Source organism: Venturia canescens, chromosome 6 (assembly GCF_019457755.1).
Source record: "Venturia canescens isolate UGA chromosome 6, ASM1945775v1, whole genome shotgun sequence".
Lineage (NCBI taxonomy): Eukaryota > Metazoa > Arthropoda > Insecta > Hymenoptera > Ichneumonidae > Venturia > Venturia canescens.
This window is the reverse complement of record NC_057426.1, coordinates 5,289,730-5,312,564: the sequence shown is the minus strand read 5'-3', so window position 1 is coordinate 5,312,564 and position 22,835 is coordinate 5,289,730. Positions and strand designations below refer to the sequence as shown.

At 41.4% G+C, this 22,835-nt stretch overlaps 4 protein-coding genes across 5 annotated transcripts in view; 1 reads left to right on the top strand and 3 right to left on the bottom strand.

Annotated features, from left to right (window-relative positions):
* Positions 1 to 890: 890 nt before the first annotated feature.
* Positions 891 to 2,112, bottom strand: LOC122411918 (succinate dehydrogenase assembly factor 4, mitochondrial-like). Its single transcript, XM_043421026.1, has 3 exons — positions 1,866 to 2,112; positions 1,691 to 1,786; positions 891 to 1,160 (listed from the first exon to the last, which is right to left on the bottom strand). The coding sequence occupies exons 1-3, from the start codon at positions 1,921 to 1,923 to the stop codon at positions 991 to 993; spliced, it is 324 nt and encodes a 107-aa protein (XP_043276961.1). The 5' UTR covers positions 1,924 to 2,112; the 3' UTR covers positions 891 to 990.
* A 284-nt stretch (positions 2,113 to 2,396) lies between these two features.
* PIG-V (phosphatidylinositol glycan anchor biosynthesis class V) lies at positions 2,397 to 5,108 on the bottom strand. Of its 2 annotated transcripts, XM_043421024.1 has the most exons (3): positions 4,690 to 5,108; positions 4,173 to 4,474; positions 2,397 to 4,077 (listed from the first exon to the last, which is right to left on the bottom strand). In XM_043421024.1, the coding sequence occupies exon 3, from the start codon at positions 3,933 to 3,935 to the stop codon at positions 2,460 to 2,462; it is 1,476 nt and encodes a 491-aa protein (XP_043276959.1). In that variant the 5' UTR covers positions 3,936 to 4,077; positions 4,173 to 4,474; positions 4,690 to 5,108; the 3' UTR covers positions 2,397 to 2,459. The 2 variants fall into 2 exon arrangements, with proteins under 2 accessions (XP_043276959.1, XP_043276960.1); XM_043421025.1 differs by having other exon boundaries at positions 2,397 to 4,094; positions 4,173 to 5,108.
* A 1,543-nt stretch (positions 5,109 to 6,651) lies between these two features.
* Positions 6,652 to 8,004, bottom strand: LOC122412337 (alpha-(1,3)-fucosyltransferase 7-like). Its single transcript, XM_043421807.1, has 2 exons — positions 7,727 to 8,004; positions 6,652 to 7,674 (listed from the first exon to the last, which is right to left on the bottom strand). Exons 1-2 carry the CDS (start codon positions 8,002 to 8,004, stop codon positions 6,732 to 6,734), a joined length of 1,221 nt encoding a protein of 406 aa, XP_043277742.1. The 3' UTR covers positions 6,652 to 6,731.
* A 3,280-nt stretch (positions 8,005 to 11,284) lies between these two features.
* LOC122412214 (angiopoietin-2) overlaps positions 11,285 to 22,835 on the top strand; it is a 37,042-nt gene continuing 25,491 nt past the window's right edge. Inside the window, exon 1 of the mRNA XM_043421620.1 lies at positions 11,285 to 12,219. Within this exon, the coding sequence (XP_043277555.1) occupies positions 12,053 to 12,219 (167 nt within the window). The 5' untranslated portion in view covers positions 11,285 to 12,052. The remainder of the gene's footprint in view (positions 12,220 to 22,835) is intronic.

Here is a 22,835-nt window from a genome sequence, read left to right as displayed (position 1 = left end):
ATCGTGTTATTGTTTTCATATTATCAAAAATCGCTAACCCGTCCCCCGTTTTGCCAATCTCCCCATTTAGTGGGGTCGACGTCCACAGCATCTGTCGTTTCGTTGCTTCTTGATTCAGTGTCAACCAAAATAATACCATCCACGTGTGTTCCTGGGACTATTCAAGTTCATTATTAATCGTTTACAAGTTTCCATACTGTGATTTTCGTTTAGATACCAATGAAATTTTGAGATTCATACATTTTACCTGTTAATCGATATCGACTTAGTTATTGGAGAATTTTTTAAAACAACGGGTATTGCTGAAAAATTGTATGGAATTATCCCTTGATTTTGGACGAAAACGTTTTGAAAAGCCATGCAATCGATTGTTTGACATTTCCATTTTTTTGCTCAAAAGATCTTACGAATTGAGTTCAATACCAAATTGATTATTCATCAGGTAAAAAGTATGCTCATGCAGGAAAATTGAATTATTTTCGGTTATGATTTATTGGGATAACGCACTGGAGTTGCTTTCCGACTTCAATTTTTCGTGAAATTTTTTCATCCGTTCCGATTGAACATTTTTTCTTGTTTCAGTTCTACTTTCAAGTCCGCGGATGACGAGACCTACGATTTATACTTGCAAATACAGTGTTTATGGGAGAGGAATTCTATTCAACTGTACCTGTATTAAAATTTCGTGCCCTTATTGTAGACACCATTTTTATCAGTAAATTGCGTGATGACATGGCAGAATTGATACCTTTTCGTTACCTTGAAGTTGCCAAATAGAAGAACAAACAAAAAAAACCGACCCAAAACTAGATGGCTTTTGTTTGGGTTTGTTTTTTGTCGTCTCGTTTTAAAATAAATGGTTCGTATTTATTGATCGACAGTTCTGTCACTAGGTTTGAGAAATATGTTTTTAATTAATAATAAAGAATTACACTTTTGAGATTTTTAAATCCATCATTTTGACAATTACTAAAATAATAATATCATTTATTAGAAATCTGATACTCTGCCCTTTCTCTCCCAATCTCCATAACGTGTTGGCTCCGGTCCTCTTGGACCACCAACTTCACCTGTTTTTGGATTTATGTTGTCAGGAAAGGCTTCTAGCGGCTCTTTTTCTTGATACGGATGTTTTCCCTCTTCAAGCTCCTCTAGTTTCTCTGTGTTAAAAATCACCAATTAGGCTGTGTCATAGAATAAAATTTTCACGTTTACCTGAACTAAAGATAAACCGTAGAAAGGGAGCGCAATAAAAACTGGTCTTTGTATGTGGAAAGGGCAAAGGACAAATGAACTTCCAGGATTCAAACTTGCTGTGACAGTCAATCATCATCACAAAAACAAATATAAGAATACAGGGAATTTGAAGTGTTACATGGAAAAAAGTACATGCCGACTTTGAGAGCTTCGATTGAACAATTTCTGAAGATGTGAACGCAAACCATCCGGATAAATTTTCAGCTCAGGCTCCACACTTTTACAATAACAGCATATTTAATTCTGCATTCATAATTTGAGTTAATCACATCAGGTTTTTAATAATCTTATTATTATTATGATTAATTTTAATAGCCTTATGCACAATATAACGCAGGAAAATATGTCAATAATAAAAGGAGTATACTGATAAATTGAAACAGGGAAAAAGGTGATTTTCACATTGACCATTTTTGTTATAAATTTGGCCTACCGATGGGAGTTTTTTCACGAAGTTTTTTTCGAAATTCCTTTAATCGTTGACTTTCTTTTCCATCCGTTTTGTCAGCGGACATTAACCTAGTACAGCCTATCACATGACAAGATAATGAAAAAGTATGAATGATAAACATAACATTGTGTGATGTAAAGTTTGATGTAAGAATCACCTAAAGACCATTGCGATAAAATCGTAGATTTAATACGAATCCTTGTTATCGGAAACATTTTGAAAAAGTATTCGGTATTATAAAGTTCATATAATTATTTTCTCTAAGAATTCGAGACGAATAATAAGTGTTTATAAAGATATATCGAATGTGAATAACCTCTATTCCCAATCTGTCACAATAACCGGAGATAAATTTTTTATGCGCAATGAGATCACGTGGACAACTCACTAACTCACTATTTGCCCGCCAGTGTCGTCACCGTATTGTTATATAAAATATCGGAGGATTGACGGATGCAAGCACGAGAAGGCGAATACGAAATTCAAATCATAAACCGCCGAATATCTACCATACCGAAAATGAGAATTAAAAAAACTCTTGATCACAAAGACAAATTGTTTGTCTTCCAGACGAGTACTACTTTAAAGGAGAGTTGGTTAGATAGATTAGGAATTTCTTGAACAGTTTTGAACCTCTCAAGGTTGCGGAATATTTTTTGTTTAATCGATTCATCAATAACATACATAGTCTGGTAAAAAAATCTTTATTATGAGTCAAGTAGCCACTGCATGGCACCGTGAAAGCCCTTTTTCATGTCCAGGGTAGAAAATTTGAGTACATAGCACAGCCTAAGACTATATATCCCAAGAAATACAGTATAATTAATCTATCGGATAAAGTGTAGGATTCCTGAAGCAATAAGAATACTCTCCACTTGGAATTTAAGTTACATGATTCTTCAAACTCTTTGGAACTGTTCCTTCGATAGGATAAAATGGTAGCGCAGTACCAATAAAGTAAGGGACTTGCAGAAGCCAGAAATCTTGTGCTGACTTGGATGTGTATGAACAGAATGGAAAAGATTGTTAAAAACAATGCATGTATAACAAACACAAATGTTTCTACAGGCAACTGTCCTGCTTTGGCAATTCGCTCACTTTCTTTACCTTCCATACCCAAGAAATAATACAAAAATTCTTTCCAATTGACAAGATATTGGTAAATGCATTTGAGCATTATGTACAGAATCGGAGAAGCCAGTAAAAAGTTTGGAATCTGTTTGAATTCATAATACTTCATAAATCCAACGTTCCAATATTTTTTTTGTATGTTGGAATAAGCGATTGGGAAAGTTCCTTGACACCATGTAAAACTATTGTTACTAGGAATTTGCAGATGATTTTTCACTGCAAATGATTCAACGTGAGGAGGTATCAAAACCTCCAGATTATACTCTGTGCAGAACAATAAATAAACATATATTTGGAAGAATACAAATGGAATTAAGGACAGAAATATAGTATTCAGAGTATTCAAAAAGTCATACATGGTGTGGACTGCACCAACCGAGAATGATTTTTTCACAGAATTCCTGTATTCGAGAATGATTTTTGGCAATACATACTTTAGCCATTGGTGAAGCCACATAAAAATTGGGAATCCAATATTAACTAGTCCGTTTGATCTGACAAGAGCTGAAAGTCCGATTGGAATGTACACAAATCTAAGGAGTTCCAAGGAACCCAGCATGCTATAAAATGTAACATAAGCAAACATGGATTCTGAATAAGCGGCGCTGAAAAATATACTGGCAGGATTCATACAATATAGAATCGCTGCTTTATATGCTAAGTTAGTACTTTTGAGAACATGTTTGCTAAGGTCGTAGAGAATCAGAGCAGATTTGACAAAACAAAAATAATTCAACGATACTGCAGCTAGTACAATGATGCTGTGATTATTCAACATGAAAAATACTTTCCCCATAATCATTGCTAGATAGCGCACGCACAATGGATATAAGGGAAAAAATGCGAGTGTATTCTCAAATGTATAACCATATTTTGCTATGTGGATAAAGTACTGGGCGTCCCATCTAATCAAACCACCTAGGCAAACATCAACGGCTCGGTCATAAATTGAAACTTGTTCCAAAGGGTCAAGGGGACTAACAAACGCATCTGCCTTATGATCGGGAATTACTAAATTGAATATGAATTGCAACGTTAGCACGCAAGCTCGAGATATTATGGAAAACCATAAAACTTTTTGTCTTGGATTATACATTTTAGTTATTGGAAAGATTCTGTTTTATCCAATTTTAGAATTTAGCCACATAGAATATTAAAAGGGTTATCAAGTCCCAAGAGTCCACAGATGTGAAGTTGTTTTGATTTCTCCTATAAATCCTTGCTCGGTGACCACAGAACTGAGAAAAAAAATCATCTTCAATTTTCGTTACAAAATTAACCACTTTTTTTTCAAGTCCTCAACGTATTATTGCGCTTCAAATTTGAAACGAACCTTTTGAACAGGTGTATAGCGGATCCAATTCTCCCGAAAATCGAAATTGTAAAGAAAACACTAAATCGGCTCCAACTATATCTGCGTTATCGTATGTTCAAGTAATCGAATTTTATATCCCATAGAAATCCAATGGTAGATTTCGCTAACCTGTCCGTTTTGATACATCGACCAAGTTTTATCACAATTTTTTATATCGAACATGTTGAAAGTCTGATAAGCAGTTCTAATTGAATTTTTATCACACCCATTTCCATTCTCCACCACTCTCACATTTTCACCATATTTATAGAGCTTACACTCTGAAAACAAAAGGCAGAGGTTAGGAAATTGCCGGATATTTTTTCTCTTTTGAACGCGTTGCAGCGCGTTCGTTGTGTCGCGGTAGACTCGAACTCGAAAAGATGACTTATTCATTTATCCTGCTGAACTCGATCGAGATTGCAAATTTATTACTAGAATTATCCATTTTTGCTCCATGCTGTTGCATAGAGAAAGTGAGAGAGTCGTCTTTTACCACTCTTTTACGGCCGGTATAAAGTAAGGAGCAGAAGAAAACGAGAGACAGAGTACGTTGATGATACATTTGTATACATAGTGGTTCGTAAAGTATTACATATACGTGGTGTCGCTGAAATGCTTATAGCAACCTCAACTATAATCATGCCTGCGTTGCCTGCAGATATTTCGCACCACGCCATTTGCCCCGAGCATTATTGCATGCAACAGAGAGAGCACGATATCTACGTATATATGTGCTCTATTCTATTCCCGGCGCACAGACAGAGCAATTACCTGCTGTAGCCTGTATAGTAGGTATAGTGTGGTATATAGTACCATATTTGCCGGATATCCAAAACAACTATAGTACGAAGGAGACAGGATATACAGTTGCATTCCCATGAAAAGTCGTAGTCGAGTTTTATGAGCGATGATTTGATTCAGCTGTACTTTGATGATTGTTTTTTCAATGTTTATTTTTATATTGTGAAGATGTTTATCGAGAAAACCGTTTCCTTAAAATCTTTTCGTGTATCTGTAAAATTCATTCCATCTTTTCGTGACCGACAAAGATGCGAACAGGATGCGAAGATGCATTTTTCAGTAAATATATATGGTATTGGTGTAATATCTTTCGAGTATCAAAAAGGCAAATTACGACGATGATCGATTCGTATCCAGATTCCAGATTCTCAAGGAAATTCGTTTTAAAATCGACATGAGCTCACTGTTTGGACGTCTACTTCCATTCTTCGAACAAATAAAATAAGTTAAAAAGTGTGGGTTTTCAACGACGAGACAAGTCGTGGGGAGAAAAATAACCTCTCTTATACGTTATTAGTTTCCGCGCGAGTGCTGTGCCTCTTCGAGAAAAAGATTTATTTGTCTTTTACCTAGAAACTCGTTTCACGGAATACGTTTACGTTTCTGAACTTTTTTTAACTGAAATTTTCGACACTCAGGAAATGGAGGACGTTGAGAGTGGATTAAAGTGACTGAATTTTTTTGACTGGACAAGAGTCCAAAAGCAAAGACTTTAAAAAAATACAGTACATTCATCCGTTCTTCCAATATTTTCCCATCGACCGATGTCCTTGAGCTCAAAACCTGAGTGAAGCGACTCAATGTTTTTTTTTTTGTTTTTTTTTTTCATTGATACATTGGACGTTTTTGCGCCAGGTATGCAGTTTCGAAGGTTCTCACTGTAATTTCCTCCCTTCGGAAAAAAGACTACTAAACTTTGACGGATGGTAAAATGATTGTTTATTGCGCGTGAAGAAAATGTGAACTCGTTAATCCCAAAATTCTGAACGCTCGTTTAATCTGAAAGTGTTTAAAAGTGTTCGCTTGCCTGAGTCTTCATATTTTTCGAGGACGGACGTGCTTTTTCATATTCTCACGCGATTAGTCCGTCTCGCGCGATAACATAGCAGGATAACTAACTAAGAAATGAAACAAAGTGAATGCACGTACAAATCCAGTTCTTGGAAAAATGTCGTCAAAATCTAACTCGACTAGAATAATCAGTAACCTCTAAAAATAAATGATTGGCAACTCAATAATTTATCTACCGTGTTTAAATATTATTCAATAAAATAGCAGAAAATGTAAATACGTAACTCGAAAGAATTTGAGCTCAGCTATTATATTTTCACACGAACTTACGTTTTTCTTTCAACACGTTTTTCTTCAGTATTCGATATCATAGACGATTGTGAATCAACGACGCTGAAGTTTCCAACGTTGGAGTCCAACAAAATGAACGAAAAAAACGTTTGTAATTCACCAATTGTTCATTTCACGAATCGTTGGTGCAGCTTGAAAAACTACGAAATGCAAATTTGGTAGGGATCAAAATAGGAGAATTACTGAAATTATTGGAGAGTTTTTTTCGATCATTTCGTTGGACTCCAACGTTGGAAACTTCAGCGTCATTGTGAATCAACATTTTTCAGACTCCACGTCGCAGTTCCTTTAACCTTTCATTATATCATTTGTCTTATGACTTTTTGTCGAAAATTTCGGTCCCTTTCACGCCCGAAACTCGGATCGGGCCCATCAATAACAGTCTCTGGTAGCATTGAGAAAATGGCTCAATCGGTGATACTCGGGAGGTTGCGCCGGTCGAATGTTGTAGCGCAGAGCCTCGCAGATGCGACAATAGTGTACCGATCGTGAGCCGAAGTATCCGTGTTCGTTGAGGACGACATACTCGGACCGCCAGGCATGATACTCGTCGTAGGCATCGTCATTGTTGTCGAGATAGCGAAGGTAATCGGCGAGTTTACTCGGAGATTGAAAATCAGCGGTGTAAATGAAGGAGCGTGGGGGAAGGAGGCGTTCGCAGTCGGCCCGGGGTACGCCCAATATGACGGGCACTGATCCCTTGCCGTACGCATTCCAATAAGTTTTTTCCGTGATGTATTCACGGCATTCGGAATTTTCAAATGCCAAGTAAAATTTGTAGGCGCTGAGGAGTGGACAATCTTTCCAGCAGTAGCCAGGGCACGCGGTATTGTTTCCTCCGAAGCATGAACGAATAATATCGAGATTTTTTCCGAGCAAACTTTTGAGCTCCTTCACGTAATCCGACCGGTGTTCGTTGCTCCCACAATCGCTGATCACGACAGCAGCCAACTTTTTTCTTCGCTTCTCGAGGACTCGCAGTCTCTCGTTGTCGTCAGAATTTTTCCTCTCGATCGTCCTTCCATAAGGCACCGGAATATCGCTATTGTCTCTGTAGCTCATCGACCAATCGAATTTGCCGTCGTACTGAGAGAGCTCTCGGTTACCGTCGGGCCAGACGAACGTATGGAGCGGCGATTCGTCCGTCAAGAATATCCAGATCTGACCGGGCTTCCCTTTCGCTGATGGCAGCTCATGCGCCCCTTTGGTCCTGTGCAAATGGAAGACAACCGCGTCAGCGGTCGCGAGATCTTCATCGCGGTAGGTCAAGTCGCAGGTTTTCACTGAACATCCTTCCGAGGGAAATGGCGGGCGGCTGTGGTCAATCGAACAAAAAATCATTTATCCATATTTTTATGATCAAAAACCGAATCCCCGGCCCATTTGCCTGTTCTTTTTTGTCGGGATGACGGACGTGACGTCGGTTAAGTAGCGGGCCCCATTTCCATATGAGAATCAAAAGTCGTTTCTCCGGATTCTGTGCAGATTCGGCGTTCAAAGGGGGCGGTGGAGTCCCCTCGGGTGCGTGTAACCACTCGCCTAGAATCGACAGTTTAACTTGGAGTTCTTTACTCCACGATGATTGATTCGTATCATCGTCGCGATTTATAAGCAACACGTATCCAATGATACAGCCGACGATCATTAACAGAACTCTTTTTCTTTTGATCGCTCCGAACGTCTGTCCATCGTCCTGCCCGATCAGCACTCGTGTATGGAATAATTTCAACTCGCACGGGGACGAAAGAAGTTTGCAAAGTCGCGTCACCTCGGTTCAGTAGTGGAATGTGTGGAAAACAATTTTTTTATCAGTGTCACGTCCGGAAGGGCGCGAAGGAAATGTTCGGGTGTTCGAGCGTCGAGCGGCAAATGCCATGTCCCAGCATAGACTTTTCTATGCAGGCAAGTGTTCAGGGTTCTATTTTTCGGGCCTTATAAGGAGAATACATTTGTGTTATTAATCGATGAATCCCCGAAATTTAGGGCAGTAGTGCTCGGATGGGAGTTTCGTAAAACCAGAACACTTGCGTACGTAACATACACGTCAGGGCACGTGTCTTTGGCGATGAGATGTTCACGAGTTATATTCGGTGTGATACACGCACTTAGTTCGAGATCGTTTTAGTTGCAATGGACGAAATAAAATAATGAAAATTTAACGTCGGACGTGACGTCAGCAAACTATTGGCACGTGACGATTGATAAAATAGTCGGTTCGACTATTCAGAATAAAGCATTCGATATTTCCTTATCCTATGATTACGGCCTAAAGTTTTCAGAATTGTCGTTTAGTTTACATTTTTCTACGTATGCTTTGAAAAAAATGAAACAAAAAAATATAATAAAACAGTGAAAATCGGTTGAAACTTTATTATCTCGATCTCATACGAACGGCGAGGAAAAAAATATTTAACGATTGCCTTATAAAATATTGAATTTTGTATGCCGCACTCGAAACTTTATTTCGTGAAATCCTCGTTGCCAAAAAACGTTTTAACCACTCGAAAACTAAGCGACGATGGCCTCTGCGGATTGACACCACTTGGTTTTTCCGCTCCGAGTCATGAACCTGCAGGAGCCTTCGAGCGTTGAAGCTGTCTGAGATCTGATCGATCAGCTGTTTGACGCAACAAATTAAATTTAGTTCAACGACTATTATTTTACCACTAATAATCATAACAGTCAGTATATAATCAGTTGTCAATTGATAGGTGGCTATTCAAACGAACCATTTGAACGAGACGTTTGCTCTTTGCAACGTTGTTCGTAACGAAACGCCGCGCGACCGAAGCATTTTGTGGTTTATGTAAATTTGAATTTGCGGTCTCCGTTTAGCTCATTTGCGATTGAGCTAGAACGAAATTCGATGCCGACCGCGAATCGATCCGCAAAACGGTCGAATTAAAAGTGGATTTCAACGATTCGAGGAAATTTTCCCAAAAACAATGGCGATTGATCAGAAAAATATTGAATTAATTTTCATGATCCTGAAGCTGATGTGCGAACCGGAACGCGATTCGTTGCAGGAACGTGGCAACGTCGTAATTAGCGATAAGGAATTAAATCAATGTTGTGAAAGCATCGCAGTCGGAACGATTCAACAGGAAACGTAGTAAAGATTTTCGCGATATGCAACTCGCGCGTAAAATCGTTGAATTGGATTCTGAGGCTACGCTCGATTCGTGCGGTTCGGGATTCACAGCGATTTTTCATTGCGAAAGATAAACAGGCGTTTTATCCGCTGCGTGAAATCCTAAGTAATCTTTATCCTCGCAGACTCCGAGGTCTGTAGAGAGCCCGCGGTTCATCCGCGCGGGAGCAACGTTCGAGCTAGAAATCCGCATGAATATAAAGCGCCCGGTGCAGCGAAACTTATGAAAATTTAGCACGTTTCGCTCTCTCTAAAGAAACAACGACGACGATTCATTAAAGCCATCGCAAAAGTAGTAAACGCTACTTCTCGTCACAAAGATTGCGTCATTTTTATTGGCCGGTTATATGAAAATCGGCAAGCGTTGCTCAAGCATGCCAATTGACAAAACGGTCTCGAAATTGCAAACGAGAAATGATGAACGAAATTCGATGGATCGTTCGAGAACGACTTTGAGTCCCACGCGATGATTCAAAGCGCTTCGATGAGCTTTGAAATCTCCGCCCGATGTGCGACGACGAAATAAATGTGGAGCCTTCACCGGAATTACGTAAATTGGAGCGGGAGAGCACCGTTCCAACGAGAACTTTTGCACCGAGCTGGATATTTCGGAATCGGCGAACATTCCAGAGATTCTCTTTCGAGCGGCCTCTCGCGCTTTTGGGTCGATTGCGACCGTTTACTTCACGCTAATCAGAGTAGTAAGAATAAACTGCTGTCCTCGTCCGCAATCCCTTTTCGCGCAATGGCGCCGCGTTGTGCGAAGAATTTCTATAAATTTTCCTTCCTGCTGCGTGTTCTCATGATAAAAGCCACGAAGTAAAGCATATGGAATGACAAAGTCTTGGAGAGCGCTCGATCGAAGATCGTAAGTATAGAAGAGAGACGTCGTATATACACTTTGGTCACAGTATCTTTCCGCGTGAAAGTAAAGTCTTATATCGGAGCAATAGTTGTTGAGAGCGCACGGCCGTGGTCCCCTCCTCTTTATTTTATCCGTCGCTCTCGCGCTCTCTCTCTCTCCCTTCCTCGCGCTCTTTCTCTCTCCTCCTCATTGTCTTTATTGGCGCAGTTTTAAACGTTCAACGTGTATACAGCTTGCGAGAAAATGCGAGTGACAGCGAAAGTTGAAAAGTGAGGAAGAAGGAGCGAGAGAGAAAGAGGAGTCAAGTGAGATGAAAAAAGAGTGAAAGAACCGTTTCGGGATTAGACCCCCACGTTATACCATCGCCATCATGGTTATCTCAGCTTACCACCACCATATACGTTCCTTCCTCCTTCTCCTGGTCTCCTCTTCCTCCACTCAATGAATCAGGGAGAGTTGTATATACCTTTACAGAAATACGTATCAACGCGGTACCGAACACTTGATGCTTCAAATGCTGCGCTCACGCGCCGGACTCGCTTCGTTTCCATTTCTCATGGGCCCACACGCAAGTTCAACCGGGGAGTTGCGTTTATCGCATCGATCGAATGCTCGTTGACGAATTTAAAGCTTTCGAGTTGGAAAAATTCGGCAGCAGGAAAAGCTTTGCTCAGGGGATCGCATTCGGCACTCGCGCCTCGCATTCGGAGAATGCAAAGTCGATGAGAAACTCGGCTTGATCGGCCATTTTCCAAGTTCTCTTAGCTCGCCGTTCTGGAGATGGAGCTCCGACGACGCGGAGAACGGAAATAATCGATTCGATCTCCTTCTCGCACAGCGTCGACCGGAGAAGTCGCGATGTGAAATCTGCTCCTCGTTTAACCGAGCAGCGACCTGGATCATCGCGATGTCTTCTTAAAAGAATAGATATTCGCTTGATTTTCGCAAGATCGCAAGCCCCTCTCGGCTCCAGCGGCTCGGAATCGAGCTCCGAATAACAAAGAGCAAATCTAATGATGCACGGAACGGCTGATGAGCGAGCAGGCGAGGCTCCAAGAGTGCCCGAAGCAGGAGGAAAAGATCTGTAAGGGTGCTGCATGGAAGGGGTAGAGAAGTGGGTGTCGCAAAGATACCGGATAGTTGATCCATTCGGGCTCACTTGATTCTCGCGGTGGAAGGAAAAGGCGCGCGCGTTCGCCACTCTTCGAATCGTACCCCGGTAGAGCGTACGCGTATTACGCCAAGCGAGAGTAGTAAAGAAGCGTACATGCTGGTGTGCGTGCCGCGCTGATCAGCCACGCAGCTGTCCGATACCCGATAGTGAGGATAAAACTTATCGAAATTTTGAGAATCCATGTCGTTGCCGGGGAGGATTGAATGAGAATAACATTTTTAATATGGGAAGTGAACGATGAGTTATTTGGAGCGTGGAATTTTCATTGACGACAGTGCGACAATATAAAAACTTGCATTAGCTTCGAGTTAAATCGCAAAATCGAATGTTTTGCTGTCGATAAAAGATCTTTAGAGATTTTCAGTGAATTTAATCGGTCGAGTTTGAGGGATTTATTTACCGAGTTTCAATACACGCTGCGTTTATGTATAGCACAGAAGGTCGAGTGATTAAAAAGTGAACATCGACCTTGCAAGCGTCGACCTGCATACTCATTTGTTAAGATGAGAAGTGCGGTTATGACCGCTTGTATCCTGGGGCTCGCTTTCGCCGGCAGTCCCAGGCTACCTCGGACTTCCGCCGATCAACGGAGCTCGAGAAATGCTCACGTTAACAATAACATTACTGGGAATATATTGCCGACTTCGACGCGTGGAACACTCAGGAATCGGTGAGTTCTTCCAACATTTGTTCGCTGCTTTTATGCTCCGATGTGACTGACGCGCGGTTAAGTTTGAATTAACATTCAACATCGATAACTAAATTCGTGGTCGAGACGAAGATGTAGGGAGAAACGAGTTTCTCGAGCGAGGACGTCGGCCTCGGACAGCCGAGAAGCAGAGACCTTTTGTTCAAGGTTTTCCTATAAGATCGTTTGCCCAAATTATGACGTGAGATAAAATTATGATTGATGTTCCATTGCAGAATGGAACGCATCCCTGCTCTTTCATCCACCCAACTTCCGGTGTTCAACGATTGTCCAAATAGGCTGGCACCTGTCAAAACGTTGCAGTAAAATCGCATGATTCTGTCGTTACTAGATTTTCAAGTTTCAGTCACACTCTTTTTTTCAAAAGTTCGCAGTGACAAAAAAATGCTGGTACTTTGTTAAAAATATAGTTGAACCCACTAAATTTTCGCTCGATTTCGTGTGGAATCTTGTTCGATAAATAAATGTTCATTCTTTCTGTCGAGCAAATATTTCACAAAGAATCTTTGCACGTTCGTCTAACGACCGTAAGACAAAAGGCACTTGAGAAAACGTGTTTCCTTTCTTTGAGAAAATAATTCGTAGAAAGCAAATCTTGCAGAAAATTTCTGTTTCCAATGATACCTTGGGCACGAGTAATGCTAGCTAACTAAAATGAGCGAAAAGTGAGAAAAATGCACGGTATAAAAATGTGCACACTCTTTATTATAATAACAACCGCCGGCTGAACGTGTCGAACGAGTCATATTCTGTATCGTTGTGGATCTTTTAACCAGCACGGTTCGCAGGCATATTTTATGTAACACATTGTTATGCACACAGCATCGAGGACTTGCCTCAAAATAACAATCCAATTACAGTTGACTCGACTGCACTACGATTTTCTTGTCAATACACTACACTTTATTCCACCATAAGCAGCTTAACGATGTTAGTTTGTTGGAAGGTATCATAATCGTTATTTCTAATGAATATAACAATGGAATAAAATCATCAGGAAGAATCCTCTATGAATACTGGACACAATTTCGTGTCTAAACTTCACTCGGAGAATTGCTTGAAAAGAGACGAAACGCAGTCGAGTTGTTGCGGTGCATTGTACGGAGAAAAAACAAGCAAGGACACAGACCTACGTGCGTGTGGAAGCACGCGTCGTTACACAGATTGCAAAAGTCCCCATTTTTTTCGCCATCAACATATATTTTGAGGATCTCATATCAATTATAATGTAACTTAATTAATTTAAATTTCGAGATAAATTGGCATGAATAAACGTGTTACTGCGAGAATTTGCAGCTCGTTTTATCAATGCTGGTTATTCGAAAGATTTTTCTAGAAGTATCGAATTCGAAAATACATTCGGAGCGTTGTCGATCGAAATAAAAGTGGTTTCGCGGAATCTAATAAAAATCGTTTACCCGCACCGGAAGCGATTACAGAGAGATGAAAATCCAGTTGGAATATTAACTCAAGCGCGATGTTTTATCTCGACGAAAAACGGCCACTGGATGGCCAACGATTTTTTCGTCTCATTCGAGCTGCCCAAATAATTAACGAATTATAAGCAATTACTTTTTTTCCAGTTTAATTACAGTGTATAAAACCTGCTGGCTGTAAATGAAAGCCCGTGTTGAAAGCACTGTACATCGAGATAATTTACGGAAACGTGCGTCCATCTACTGAGACTTGTCCATACACTGGCGGTGTCACCCTACACATAGGGACATTGGCACACTTTGCTGCACGTTATTACACTCGAAGAGGTGAAAGTTCCGCGCGCGAAGCCGCCCCGTTTTTATCTACGATTATTTCTCTTTACGTGTGTATATATTTATACACGTATACACAACTGGTGATTTTGGCTCGCGGGCTTCGCCCGCTCCGCTAACACTTTGGAGTAACGCTTTTCGACTCACTTTCGTAATCCATTGTCTATATACGCTATTAATAATATTTGTTACAATTTATTGCCGGAGTGGATTATTGCTGGACATCGAACGTACGTGCCGAATCATACGAGTGGCTACTTAACCGGGTGTGAGGTTCTCGTAAAGTTATTGGTCTCCCTGCTCGCTCTGCTCTTGACGATCGTAGATTTTTCAAGAGAGTCTCGCCCTGTAAGGTCAGAATCGAGGAATCGGTTGTAGCGCTGAGAAAACGATATTTCATTTGTGCGCAGTACCATATCGAAGAGATAAAAAACTGCACGATAAACCTCGCGATCTCACGAGCATCGATTCCTCCACAATTTATTGTCAATCATTCCTCAAAAGGATTAATCGTTATAACTAATTGATCCTGTATTACGAAATCTTTCGTATAAAAAGTGTTGATCGATGCTGCTGGCATCATTCGCGAGATACTCGATTCATTATTCGATCATGTAATGACAGCGATTCGAGCAAATATATAATATGATAAGGATTTCGAATCGCTCATTCATCAGCGATCCTTTTCGGTCCACTGAATTATCGAGACTCGTGCAAGTCGAATTCGTGTCTTTTCAAGACTTTTTTTTCCATCATTTTTCCCGTGAGTGAGCTCCGAGTGAGCTCCTCGACAGCACCGCCAAGTCGATTCCTTCCAAAGGGTCCCTTCTCTCTCAACGACAGCACAGCAAGAATCATATGCTCTCGGATTGGCTCGCGAGGGTCCAGCGTACGAGATGTATTGAATCCTTCATAGTTCATAATCCATGCGCGCGCGCGATATCAAAGTCGTGTGTTATAAATCTAGCAGAACGAATGACACACGTGGTTGGTACACGCGCGCACAGACACACATGCGCTCACACGGAAAGTGAAGGTTCACGAGAGGAGAATGAGTTTATGGTAATAGCGAATACGGCAGAGTGTAACGCTGCTCGGAGCTTCGTACGGCCAATCAAATGGAGAAATCTTATTGACTACAATGAGAGGCCGGGTTTTCTTACAAGGTACGATGCATTTCCATTATGAGAACACGAATTTGCGAATACATTTCCGTTTAATAAAGAAAAGTGGAAATAAAAAGCGGTCGGAACATTTGAAAATTATCGTTATCGCTGCGTGTTTGAATTCCAAAGTTGAGGTAGATTTTCGCTAATAAAATTACAAAACATTCATCAATCGGGGATCCGTCACTGACCCCCAAATTTCATTCGTCCCTGGCTAAAATACTATAATTTTTTATGTAAAAAAAACGCTTCAGAGAGCGCAAGGGGAAATGGATCTTAATAAAAAGACAGAAGGCTGTGACAGGAATGGGCCAAGCCGAGAAAAAACAAAATGCCGAAATAAGCAAATGTGAGGTTATTCGAGTGCTCATTATCAATTTCGTTCAATCTTTTTCGTTCAACCTTCGTTATATACCTCATTGTTATTGTGTACTTATTCATAAACTTCGTAAGCAGCGTTCATTCGTTATATGGAAAGATAAACGATTTTTCACGCATAGTCCCTATAACCCTGTGTATTTTTCATCATATTCGAGCACGTTTATCTCAATAATCAATTAGACGAACCCTTTTAAAATTTAATATGCGTGCCAGTCGACTACGCATTTAAATTCTGTGTAAATTTCAAGACTTTCTTAAGAAAATCGTTTCGTACATGAGCTACCTTAAGCAGAAGATTCTTTTGCAGGGAAAACATGTAATTGCGATCTTTTTATTTTCTAAGGTCCACGATTTTGTGAGGATTGAAAAGTATGCGTACTCGAAATGTATTCATTGAATGCGTCGTATAATTTAATATCATTTCTCGGGAGAAACGCATTGAATTCTTCATGGCAAGGGAACAAAATATCAGCACCAAATCCACTGTTGTTCGAGCGAGCATGCGTACACGCCATTCTGTGCGAATTGCGCGGTGGCGACAAACTCGCATTAAACTCAAAGCGAACTATGGGAAAATGGTGATATAAAACGAATGCGCAACAATGGGAAACTCGAGTGTGGCACGTTGCAGGCCCGAGACTCAGACATACCAACCGCGAACTCGCCACGAGGGTGAGACAGCCGTTCGTTTTTGTGTTTTTTATTGTACCACCGAACAAGATATACTTCAGGGAAAGGCGGAGAAACATTTTCCCCGTCGAGAATGTGTTTCTTGACGATTGCCCGAAGTGTGAACCGTCCAGAAGGGAAACCGGAAGTGTTTTTTTCGCTGAGCGTTGGATTCCGAGTAACGATCCACGGAACTCGCGCAATCGCTGACGGATGCTGTGAAGAATTATTCTCGATACTCGTGAGCTTCGATTTTACTGCCACTGCTGGGTCATTCGATCCAAAATTAATGCAAAATTTCATCAATTTTCTCCGAATTTCATCCGCACTCGGAGAAATCCGTTTTTTATAGACTCGTTCTAATCGTCAGCACTCCCATTGTGAAAATAAAACTTCTGAGAGTCAAAAGCATACGAAAAGTGTCGTTAAAACCTTTGGCAAGAGGGACCAGAATCAGCCAAAACCGTAGTGAGTCAGGGCTATGAAAAAATCAGCAGAACGAGTTTCCCCTCCAATTGCAAACGATTCGCACACGGGCTCGATGCGATTTTTCTAGACAGTCGCGGACGAAAAGTAGTCATTTTCGTTCGAAATGTAAGGAAACAATTGGGATTTCTGGCTCCCCCCCCCCCCCCCCCCCCCGACTGCCCGAGAGTTTGCTTCAGCGGCGAATACCTCGAAGAGTTATAGGAAAAAAGAAGTGTCGACTTCCTGCTTTCCATTTATTATACCTATGCGGTATGCTTCAGTAAATTCCACAGACGCTGCGTGCTTCGTGCTCCATATAAAAGTTGTGCCAGCAGCCGCGCGCGTATTTCACAACGACAGACAACGACGATCTCGCTGAGAGGTCTCAATGCGAGTTAACACGATCGTGCATTTTGCGCGCTCTCCCGTGCATCAAACTGCGCAGTTCTTGCGGCGGAACTTCGCGTGCATGTCGCATATCGAGGCTGTTATACCTGGATCGTGCAAGTCCTTTGCCGAGGACGGTCAGTCAGCTGTTGAAAATGATAGTGGGGCTCGGTAGGTCGCCACTTGATTATCGTACGCGGATTTCCGGTGCGCAATCCCCGGAAAATAGCTGCACTTCTTCGTTGCGCAATTTGGTCAGTGGCCAATCGATCGAACCTCTCCCTTAATATGCGAGCATGAAAGTTCCATTAAATCGGAACACGATTCTCTGGATTTGGGGAAAAAAAAACTTGGCTACGTGACACTGGCTCGGCTTTCGAAATTCGCATCGATCTTGGACTGGATGGACGAGACTCGCATCTACCGAGTCGCCTAGGAGAGTTCAGGGTCGACTTGATCCTTAAAAATGTGATGTTTCCTTGTATTTTGCCTAGCAGGATATACGAAGAAGTTGAAAACACGTTTGGGAGTCAGTGAACCGTCTTCTAGGACTGGACGCGTGTTCACGCCAACATGTATAAATGGATTTTTATTTTTTATATTTTCGTTATACCGTTATTCATTTAAATTTAGTGGTGGAATCGAGATCCGATGCGATAAAGATTTCTGCGCGAAAAGTAGCCCGGCGGTTAGCATTTTCGACATCTTTCGTAGGCCAGAGTTCACTGTTAATAATTAATGGGAATCCGGCGTGTTGCGTCGAGTCTCTGATCCATCCATCAAATGACCGAGTAAAAGTACTTCTGTCACTAAAAAAATGAGCTCGACTTTGAATTCTCTTTTAATTGAGGAAAATTTTTCCAACTTGTTTAAAGTTCCCTGATTCGAATTATCAAAAAATCGATTTTTTTTAATTCCATCCTTCAAAAGTATACATATTTAAAAGTATCATACTAAAATTTTATGAAGATCTGGGTAGTCTCTCGGCTGCCTGCGAGCGCGCTAATACGCGCCGCACAGTGCGGTACCGCGTGCCTGCCTTTGTTTAAACGCGTTTCTCTCAAAGTTACGTTTTTCGACGGCTCGTTGATAAAATCTCCGAAACTATTCGACCGATCCTTACCAAAATTTGACCACGCGGTGAAAAAAACGTGCTTTTTCGTAGTCTTTGGAAAAATAGCCGCCATTCTGTCCATTTTAATTTTCATTCTCCCATCATCCGTTCCAGATATTTTATCAACAGCCATGTTTTTTTTGGATCTCTCTTCTCCCCCATTTTTCTGTACGAAAACTGAGTAAAATAAATATAAAATTTTTTTTTGTGTATTTCACGAGTGTATTTATTAAGCCTAACATTTTTTATATCCATATTTATAATTTATATCGGTGAAAAAAATTCGTGAAAACAGTCTTTTTTTGGCCGTCTAATGAGCCCTTGAAATAAATCTAAAAAAACCCTCGAGAATTTCACTCCCGGATCTTGAGTACTGCGCTGGCTAGACGTTGACAGTGAATGAATAATAATTCTGTGACGAAGAGTCAGCGTCGAAGTACCCGGAGGAAAATCGTGTTTACACGGATGATCGTTGGTTAGAGCGGTAGTCAGGTCACGAAGAGACTAACGAAACGGAGACGCCGCAGTGCGAGTAGCTTTTCCTCGGCGTTTGTTTTCCGAACGTTTCTGTCCACGGTCCCACCGTAACTCGAAAAAAATACAGAAAATCCGAATCCTTCATTCGCATGCAAATGCGAAGTTGTGGATTGACCACTGGAAAAGCGTCACAAACAAACGATTTCCGGGATGGTTATTACTGGTAGAAATCGTAAAAGGATGAGTCGCAGGTAAATCCCAATTGAAATTTTCGAACCTACGAGGGTCCCTGGAAAGCCAATTTTTTCTTTTTCCCCACTCGAGGAACTCCGAAGTCGTTATCCTACGTCGCAACTAGATACGAAGAGCAATAAAACTTTTGAAAAGTTTTGATCTATCAATTTTATTTCTCGACTTAATGTACTTTTAATACCTCAACTATCCTATCTCTTTTTTTATCGTACATTACGACGCCTTTGAGTTTATGAATGAAAACTTGGACGCGGGAGGAGAATGACGACGACCCATTTATAGTTGGTCGTCTCACCCACGTCTTAACCTGCCAGCGGCAAGTTTCTTTAGACCACGAGCACGTACACTCGCGTGTGTCAACATCACGCATCTTCTTCCCTAAACTGTGCACAAGAACAGCGTGGACTCTCCAATTCCTCGTGTGAATACATAAGAAAATCGAGTTTTGGCAGAGCGCCTTTCAATGACACGCGCGCGCGAATACGAGAAGAGGCTAGTGGCCTTTCTACCTGGACAAAAAATCAAGATATGAATATACATATATATATATTCGTATACGCATACACAGTCGGTATGGAATGTGAGTATCCGGCAGATGAGCACAAGCCAGATTTCAGCTGAAGGTTCACTTTCTTTATTATTCGTAGAAATGACTTATGCTCGGAAGTTGTTTTTTTATTTTTTTTAAACCAAGTTCCGCATTCTGGTATCCTTGCGCGATTCCTGAAAGATAAATCGAAAGTTACCGATGACCGTGACTCTCTTTTTTCTTTATACTTCCAATGAAGAACAGATTTCAATCGGTCTATTGATTGGGGTGAAAATATATCTAACTCGGGGCTTAGGAATCTAGAGTTTCCATGGATTTTCGGATTCAACCGTTTCTCGAGAAATGAATAGCATAAACATTTATAAAGTACGACAAAATCGACTGGAGTCGACGGATTTTTGAGTAGCCACGCTTATTTTCCCTCGCGGTGGAAACAGGATGTGCAGCTATACGAAACTGAAGAGAAAGGGGATCGTTATTATGGAAGAATATTGGCAACATAATACGGGAAAAGCTAACGAGTTAAGGTAGTTAAATTTCGTTTGAATAATTCGAAAATGAGCAAAGAGTATCTTCCTTTAAAGGGATTGCATAATATCGTTCAATTAAATGTTCTCGAGTGAAAAAAAATTAACGGAGATTAAATAATGCTCACTCGAGCACGTATTATTCCGCTATAATTTGAAACAAGAATTAAATGTAATTTGCACATTTAGCGGAGCACATAACAGCGGCTGAAAAACTTCCACGCTCAAAGTCACAGGAACTCGCGTAAATAAATCCCTTCCGACGGTTTCTTTCGCGATGGAAGTTACATTGAGATCTCTCCTCTGGCCATGCCCTCGAGCGTACACGAGAGAGGATAAGGCTCGAAAACGTACATAATCGCTTGCCAGCTGAATAGAACAGCGCGCGATGTGTGCTCTGCTCGCCAGTTTCAAACGGGAGCGGCGTAACAAAAAGCGAAGTACGCTCTCTTTCGATGTGTTTCTGGTGTAAACCTCAAAAAAAAAAAGAGAGAGAGAGAGAGAGTGGGAGATGGAAAATTATGTTTTTCAATAAAGTGATAGAGTCGCGAAGCTTTCGAAGATGATTAGTCGAACGACGTGCTAAAAATAATCGTCCGCGAGAACGCACAGAATAAAAATTACCTACACCTGAAAAAAGGCGAGAAGTAAAAGTTGGAAAGTTTTTGATTGAGCCCCGAGGGTTGCCGCGTGTAGAAAAAGGAAACAAACGCTCGCACAGGTATATCCCAATAAAGCGACGCCGAGTCGCAGGTGCGAGTCCGAAATCGCGTTGACGTATTTGATATCACAAGTGGCTTTTTCAACTGCCTCTTGTCTCATCAATTAAATGGTTAACCGTGTGCCGTTGCTCATCATCGGAGGAGCACAAAACCGAGCACAAAACCAAAATCACTCTCTGGACATTTTAATTTCCGTAACGACGTACGGACGATCGTTTTTTTGTAGCGATGCGAACACGAATTGAGTTAAGGAGCTCTTGACAATGAATTATGATCTCGGGCCCCATTGTCAATCGTGTAATGACCGAAAACACGATTTCATTCGATTACAAAGACTTCCGAAGAGATTTCTATACACAGGCATTCGCTGCATGCGAACCAAGCATTATGCATGTGCGCGCGGTTATAAAACTTCGAGGGGCATCGCGCTATGGATTTTTTCTCGCTGATTTGGACACATACGCGACTGAAAAATTATAGCCATACGAAGTATTTCTCATTAGTACAACTTTCACTCTCGTATTTATTGAATTATTCAAATTTTTGTATAATTTCATACAGAGGTCGATGCACCGAGATCCCAATGCGGCGAGAAAATCACTTAAAATTTCAATAAATTTATAAAAATAGTTACGTTTATTGGATAACTCGAATTGGATAACACTCGATGGATAATATCGATGCAATTGAGTCATCCGCGCCTCGAAATTTCGGCCGCGCGGCATCTAATGTGTCACATTATTTTGGAAAGTTTGTTCGAGCGATCACTACTTTGAAATATAGAATGAGCGGATGGAGCGTATTGGGAAACGTTCTGCGATGCAAATGCACAAATTACAAGAGCCGGAGAGCGGCGCGGTCGTCGATTATTTATTCTTACGACGAGAAGTATATCGTGTTCTCGGATCAATCATTCTTTACCCATAACGGTAAAGTCCGCGCGCGATGAAACGGTATAATTTGAATGCAATTATCGTTTGTTCTTGAGAAAATATTGAGACGAAGAAAATAATTGTTGATGAGAGACGGCGGTGGGTAGGTAAAGCGAGTGGCGTGATCACCACGCTCGGTTGATGCTATGAATTTATGGAAATTCGCTCATTCGCGACGATCCACCGTTTTACGGTCGATGAATACATCGCGGCGCGATGTGCTACTGCCGCGCACGCCCAAACTAACCGCGGCGGTATTATGTAAATGAAATTCGCGCTGCCCGCGGAGTTCAAGGAAATAAGAGTACAAGGAAATTGGGAAGAAAACGTGTTGCACTCCGTAACGCATATCGAGGGCTCGTATCTTAACTGAAAACAGAATTTAATCGTTCGAAATCATTCCAGAATTTCTTGATCGATGTACGCGAGACTCGTGTCGTAAGAAAAAGCATGCCAATCTTTCGGAAAGAACGAGCATCCTCTCCGAAGAGAGAGAGAGAGCGTCCAAACCCGATTCTCGAAGGACCCGCGAGGTCGTACCCGCAGAAAGCGATGATCGCTCGCGAGTCCCTCAGACTCACCGGAGAGAGAACTGGATCATTAACGAAAAATGACACCGCTCGAAAAAATTTAATCGGCCAGTTCTCCGGGCGCGACACTTTGATAAGCTTTCCAAACTCGTTCCAACATTCTCGCATGCACAATACATGGTCTAGTTCCCTGGAGGGACGCTCTCATTGTCAACCTTTTACACTTTGGCAGGACGAAGCGACGTTTATAACCGGTGGTCGAACGATTGTCTTTCGACGGATCAATGCTGCGTCCTTCGCGCAGTCCTTGCTCATTACTTTTCCCAACGCAATCGTCCCGCCGACGATTTTCTGTCTTCTTTTCGTTTCTTTTTCCTTGATTTTTCGTTCAAATGCTGGCGAAAGAGGGAGCAAAAAAGAGAGAGCGAGCTCGAGGGAGAGGTGAAACGTACGTATAGACCCATGGACATGGGGCATATGGAAGAGAATCATACACCTGTTAAAGCACCACTCGTGACGTCCAGTAAGTGGTATTGGGCCTACGGGTAAAAATCTCTCGTTATGTAAGGCAAAGCCGGTCTCGCTCCCACGGCGAGTCCGAGCTCGAGTCTGCACATACACCTCGGTACACCT

Bases quoted from the DNA above. Each gene is read 5' to 3' on its own strand.
- PIG-V (XM_043421025.1), bottom strand. From the start codon at position 3,935: ATGTATAATCCAAGACAAAAAGTTTTATGGTTTTCCATAATATCTCGA.
- LOC122411918 (XM_043421026.1), bottom strand. From the start codon at position 1,923: ATGTTTCCGATAACAAGGATTCGTATTAAATCTACGATTTTATCGCAA. The intron at 1,787-1,865 runs GTGATTCTTACA...GTCATGTGATAG, and splicing joins TTTATCGCAATGGTCTTTAG to GCTGTACTAGGTTAATGTCC. The intron at 1,161-1,690 runs GTAGGCCAAATT...TTTTTAACACAG, and splicing joins TCGTGAAAAAACTCCCATCG to AGAAACTAGAGGAGCTTGAA.
- LOC122412337 (XM_043421807.1), bottom strand. From the start codon at position 8,004: ATGATCGTCGGCTGTATCATTGGATACGTGTTGCTTATAAATCGCGAC. The intron at 7,675-7,726 runs GTTTTTGATCAT...GATTGACCACAG, and splicing joins GCAAATGGGCCGGGGATTCG to CCGCCCGCCATTTCCCTCGG.